At 37.4% G+C, this 6309-nt stretch overlaps 1 protein-coding gene across 1 annotated transcript; it reads left to right on the top strand.

Annotated features, from left to right (window-relative positions):
- The first annotated feature begins 1725 nt into the window (after window positions 1-1725).
- LOC115985650 (uncharacterized protein At4g15545-like) lies at window positions 1726-5851 on the top strand. Its single transcript, XM_031108570.1, has 7 exons — window positions 1726-1902; window positions 3857-3923; window positions 4085-4159; window positions 4704-4961; window positions 5401-5446; window positions 5544-5622; window positions 5724-5851. The coding sequence occupies exons 1-7, from the start codon at window positions 1726-1728 to the stop codon at window positions 5814-5816; spliced, it is 795 nt and encodes a 264-aa protein (XP_030964430.1). The 3' UTR covers window positions 5817-5851.
- Window positions 5852-6309: the final 458 nt, after the last annotated feature.

Genomic DNA, 6309 nt, shown 5'->3' with positions numbered 1-6309 from the left:
ACTCATAACATCACCTGTCCCACTTCCCATTTCTCCAACTACACAAAAAATTCATCGAGAGTGTTAGAGATATATATTAGACATATTAGCCTAATGTAATAGGCCCAAGCCCAATCCTGCTTGTACTAGTAGTCTAGGGTTTAATCGCCTATATATACTCATGTTATGGCTCATTGTAACATAGATTATTGTACTACACTTTTATACACAATAAAGATATAGCCCTTAAGGGATTCCTTCGTGGATGTAGGCCGTCAAGGCTCAACCACGTAACCCTCGTGTTCTCGGTGTTCCTATTCTGTGCTTCTCTTTCCGCATCGACTCTAGCATACACAACATGATATAACACATTGCATTGCTAATAATATTTATATTTAACATGGTATCAGAGCCAAACTTCATTCTTGGCATCAATCAAAACATCTTTAGCAAGCAAAGAAGAATATCATGTGCACACCACCATCAGAAGTCACACATGCTTCTCTGCTGGATCTAGACTCCACGGCTCTCACAGCCACCGTGGCTTAGTGCTGTGTCCAAGATCCACGAACTCAAGCAAAGTCGTGACTTAACTTTTCAGATCTGTGCACATTAAGCCTTCACCTGTCGAAACCGACCCCACAGACGTGCTCCTCAGCCTCCCGTGAGGAAAACCCAGAAATCCGGTCAACTAAAAACTAGCCATGCGCCCCCATGTGCCGCAGTTAGCTTTGGAATATCTCCCATGTACCACATCGGAATCCTCACTCGCAGATCATCTTTAGTGACACGCGCCGCCCTATCGGCCTCCTTGTCCATCGATCTACAGAACTCGAGATTCAGGCCTCCATTCGAGCTAACACGCTCTACCACGCGCCACCCTAAGTTTCGGGCCTCTCCTCCACACGCCGGTGATTACTTGAACGTGTCACACTCGCCGAAAACTGTAGCTGATGTCATCCATGATGTCATTTGATGACGTCAGCAAAGAGCCACGTCAGCCCTAGACACGTCATCTAGCCACGTCAACAGTGTCGCCTCGTTAGCACCATGTCACCTAGCTGACCGTTGACCCGGCTGACCCGACCCGGACCACCCAGTTTTGACCCGTGAGCACTGACTGTTGACTTAACCAGGATCTGTTGACTTTGAGTTTTGCGTTGACTTTTGACTAAAAGTTAAAATTTCCAAAAGGGCCTATCTTGCTCAGTTTTTCACGTAGATTCCAATTTTGGACCCCATTTCTTCATTTGAAACTCTGAAATTGGTCAATTGGCATATTCTTCATTGTGGTTTCTTCAAAAGGCATTATTCATGGCATTTCCAAGTGATCTTCTCATGCTTATCGAACCTCAAGCCTTCATCGAGTTTTCGTCTTGAGTTTGAGGGAGGGTGTTAGAGATATATATTAGACATATTAGCCCAATGTAATAGGCCCAAGCCCAATCCTGCTTGTACTAGTAGTTTAGGGATTAGTCGCCTATATATACTTATGTTATGACTCATTGTAACACAGATTATTGTACTACACTCTTATATACAATAAAGATGTAGCCCTTAAGGAATTCCTCCGTGGATGTAGGCCGTCAAGGCTGAACCACGTAACCCTTGTGTTTTCAGTGTTCCTATTCTATGCTTCTCCTTCTGCATTCACTCTAGCATACACAACATGATATAACACATTGTGTTGCTAATAATATTTATATTTAACAGAGAGACAGAGAGTGAGGGGAGCTGCGACCAGGTATGTTGCAGCAGAGCAGCGGAGGTGGGACTGTGACTGTGGTGGGCCCGGACTTCGAGCTCCTCGACGAGATACTCTCGGTGATTCCCACGGATCCCTACGAGCAACTCGATCTGGCCCGGAAGATCACGTCCATGGTGCTAGCTTTGCGCGTGTCCAAGCTCAAGTCCGAGAAGGACTAGGCGCTGTTCTGCCTCGAGGACCGGTTCGGTGCGCTCGAGCGAGCCTACCAGGAGGCCCAGGTCAGACTCAACATCGCTCTCCATGATAATGCACATGCTTACCTACCTCTCTAATGCTTTAGGCGTTGATTGTTTGTTGTGAAAATTTGGGAAAAGAAATTTTGATGTTTCCTATGTTTTGATTGTTTTTCAATAAAGTGTGGGGGTGTTTAGCTCAATTGAATAAATAATTTGATGTTTTCTATGTGTTGATTATTTTTAATTTTTACAAGTAATGATTAGGTGTTGATTGTTTGCTGAGAAAATTTGGGAAGAAATTCTGAGGGTTTCTATGTTTTATTTATTTATTTATTTATTTTTTTAATAGTTGTGTGAGTCAAGAGTCAAGATAATGAATTAAGTGTGTGTTTTATTTTTAACTTTTTTAAGATAAAAAAAATTGTTTAGTTTGGACGAGGAGAATTTTTTGGGAGGAGGAAAGAAAGAAATCTTTTGAGTTTTGGCGGGGAAGGAAATTGTGAAATGCTTTTTGAGTTTTTTTTGGTAGTTTTGGGGTTTTGGAAATGAGTAGGATTTTATTAGAGTTACAGTGCAGCTTGATTGTGTAACCTTTTCAACGAGAAATTTAAGTTGAGATAATTTGCAATTAGTATATGAGAAAGTAGTGCTCTATATATGTTCAAAAAAAGAGAAAAGGTGAAGGCAGCAATTTGTAATTTGTAATTTTATTATTTTCAATTAAAAAGGGTTTGTTTGTTTTAGCTTAAAAATGGCAGCATTATTTTCAATGCCAGTTACAATTATATTTTTGAAAATCTAATTTCTTTAGTCAAAATAGGCCAATGAAAATCAGCCAATCCAAACACACTCTTAAACTCTATTGATGTTTGGCATCTGTTGTAGTTGGCATTTCCTCTATGTTTACCTAGTTTCATTTTATTTTCCAGAAGTTAACTTAAAATTTATTGTTTGGGATGTTAATACCAATTTGATATGAATCACATGTAGTTTGATTGTAAGATTATCTGCTTCAAGTGGCCAGGAAAGATATGTCAAATTGAGTCCATCTGATATGGCCTAGTGGCTCCTGGTTGGAGTTTGGACCTGCTCGGTGATGTTCGAAGGCCTTAAAAATGCTTAGTATTGGACTTCTTTGATATCTACTTTTGTTTAACAAAGTGGTTTTTCATTCATTTGGATGCAGGACAATGCACTCTCAAAAGAGGACTTGATGTTTGAGGAAACAAAAAGAACAAAAAGGACAGAACCTAGGAATCACCACCAATTAGTGAAAATAGCAAAATAAAATCTAGAAATCACCACCTAGGGTTGTTTGGAATCAACATCAAGCATTGGAGAAGTATAGGAACACTACAATCACCATTGCCACCAAGCAGTGAAAAAAAACTTCCAACCCAAACTTCATTATTCCATGATCAACTATCTACAATAGTGTGTCCAGGGGTCTTTTAATAGGCTCTTCTAATTATGTCAAATATGGAAAGAAAATAATTAGCTCATAATGACATTACATCACATATGAAAATAAAAATCTAATAGCAATCAAATCTCTCTGATAACATCCATCATTGTCAATCACGATTTATAAGTCAAATAAAATCAATCTTCATTAATAGGTCCTATCACAGACAAACTTAAACTCTAAATGGTGTGACTAAGTTAATGCTGAAAAGAAGTAAGAAAAATAATAATTTACTAGGTATTGAAGTTCTAGTTGTCTATATAAGCATGCTAATTGTACTCCAATTGAGACAAGTTTATGTTAAATAAAATTTCACTTGGAAATTTGACAATGACTCAGTGTTAACCCCAGCCAACCCTATGTATTAATTCCTAGGTTTATTTTTATATTTCTGTATTGTATGGAACTATTGTATTAATGAATTTTTTTCCCTGAGAAATAATTAGCTTTTATGTTTTGTTTTAACAGACAGCTGAAACTGTTGATATTGGTACATGTGACCAACCAGTTCCTAGGGTGTATCCTGATGATAAGGGTATATTACCTGACTTCATGAATCTTTTGATAAATGTGACCGTCTTATAAACTAATATTATCTAGCAGATGTTGTGCCCTTTGTCAAGGGTCTCACATTTGTTTCTTTTACGTTTCCTGGATGTGGTTGGCATCATGCATTCATATTATTAAATCTTACAGATGAGGGGGCAAATGGCTATGTGGCACATCAATCTTTGACTGGCTCAACAGACCTAGCAAATAAAACTGATGAAGGTATATGATCTGTTTGTCTTTTTAGCCTAGGTTGTGCCTCTACATGGTTCCCTTTTAATAGCTTACAATTTTGTTTATAATCATATTCGATAGTGCATGAGATCTTGACTCTCTCAAAAACTTATTTATTTATATTTTAGAAATCTTGCCGTTGATTACACATTATTATTATTATTCTTAACTTATTGGATATTTGTTACTTTGATCAATAAACACATGTTCTGCCTATAATTTTTAAATACAAAAAACTGGAAAATTAAATATTTGATCAATAAACCATCATGAAAATTTGCTAGTATGGAGATGGAGGGTGCGTAGAGAAAATACAATCCACTGGTTAATTTGTTGAAATACACATCCAATTGAAAGTTATAGAGTAGTGTCACATTTACCAATTATATATATTTGAGGCATCTTAATTTCTTTATATTTTTCAAAAAATTTTCCTTTTAAGATTACATAGTAAATCCCGTCATAGGTGAATTGAAATTATATAAGTTTCAGAGGTTATAAATTTATGTGAGTAAGCTACTTTGGTCCACAGCGTCATGGCGTTCTGGGCAAATATTATCTATTACTCCATGTATCACACCACGGCTTACACCAACTGGAACTCCAAAAATTATCTCCACAAGTGGATCCCTTAGAGGTTACTCTTCTGTTGGATCTCCTCAGAAAACTTCTGGTACAACATCTCCTACAAAACCACCATATGAAGGGCGTGCCATACTATCTTCGTGGTACCCATCAAGCCAGCAGTCATCAGCAGCAAACTCTCCTCCTCGAGTACGTTCACAGCCAGGTATTTAAAGGTTATTGGTATTTGAGTACAGTTTTTATGGCTTTTGCTGTTTTCAATAAGTACTTATCCTCCTTTTCAACTTATTTAGGCTTTGATGTGATTTTTGGTCACCCTAATGTCCCCATACAGCTTGCACGTGTATTTTCTGGTTGTGTAGCCTGTAATAGATGATGACAGTCTGCTGATTAGCTCATGTCTCAATTACATTTAATAGATTGTTACATGAGTCCGGGTTAATGTGTGTCTTAAATTTTTTAGTTTTGAAAATAACTTTTTGGGAGTTAAAAAAGTTGTCATTATTTTTTTAATTTTCACAAATTTTTTTTTTAAAAATGAAAATTAATATGTATCCTAAAGACAAATATTAATAAAATCCTTGTTACATTATGCTGTCTCATTTATCTTTTATCTTTTGCGGTTAAAAAAAAAATTTGTGTAGGGCGGACTCCTCGAATTGATGGAAAGGAGTTTTTTCGTCAAGCCAGGTGGTGTTCCATTATTTCTATTCCAATATATGTTGACTAATTTACTGCAATAATGATGGGGTTCTTTACAGACTGATTTACATATTTCCGTAATCAGGAGTCGGCTATCATATGAACAGTTCAGTGCATTTCTGGTCAATATCAAGGAACTGAATGCTCAAAAGCAAACTCGAGAGGTAATGAGTTGTTGAATGCTTGGTTGTTTGCCACTTTTAAGCAAGTAAACTGCTTGCACTTATGTTAAACTGGTAAATGGTTTGTAATTATTTCCTTTCAGGAAACTCTAAGGAAAGCAGAAGAGATATTTGGGACGGATAACAAAGATCTTTACCTATCATTTCAGGGATTGCTAAACCGCAATGTGCGCTAGAACTCATAAGTACATTGCTTGTGATGGTTTTTAATAATTGGTATGTCTATCTTCAATCAACATCTCACTCTTCAAACTAAAAACTACAAAATGGACTGAAAACCTAAATTACAATTCTCAAATTTTTACCCTAACCTCACTCTTCCTCCACTCAACCTCATCAATGCCTCCAATCTTCATCACTGCTGCTGGCTTGCTGCTGTTCTTTTCCTCAGATCAGATCCGGACTGTTGCTGCTGTTGCTCCTCCTCAGATCCTTTGCTATATTGCTCTGCCTTAGCCGGTTAGCCCTCTGCCCTCTGCGTTTTTTTTATGTACTGTGGTGTGTTGACTGTTGTGTTTGTGAGTTGTGGCTTTTTAGCTGGTGTGTTGTGTCTCTCAGCTACTGCTTACTGTGTAATTGTGGCTTTTGTGTGGACCGGTTTAAGTGTTTGTAAATTGTAACTTTTTTTGTTTTTGTTTTGGTTTTATCTATAAAGAAGTAAAGAGGGAC

The sequence above is a fragment of the Quercus lobata genome, chromosome 4 (assembly GCF_001633185.2).
Source record: "Quercus lobata isolate SW786 chromosome 4, ValleyOak3.0 Primary Assembly, whole genome shotgun sequence".
Classification (NCBI taxonomy): domain Eukaryota; kingdom Viridiplantae; phylum Streptophyta; class Magnoliopsida; order Fagales; family Fagaceae; genus Quercus; species Quercus lobata.
This window is presented reverse-complemented; position numbering and strand designations above follow the sequence as displayed.

Bases quoted from the DNA above. Each gene is read 5' to 3' on its own strand.
- LOC115985650 (XM_031108570.1), top strand. From the start codon at position 1,726: ATGTTGCAGCAGAGCAGCGGAGGTGGGACTGTGACTGTGGTGGGCCCG. The intron at 3,924-4,084 runs GTATATTACCTG...TAAATCTTACAG, and splicing joins GGTGTATCCTGATGATAAGG to ATGAGGGGGCAAATGGCTAT. The intron at 5,447-5,543 runs GTGGTGTTCCAT...TTCCGTAATCAG, and splicing joins GAGTTTTTTCGTCAAGCCAG to GAGTCGGCTATCATATGAAC.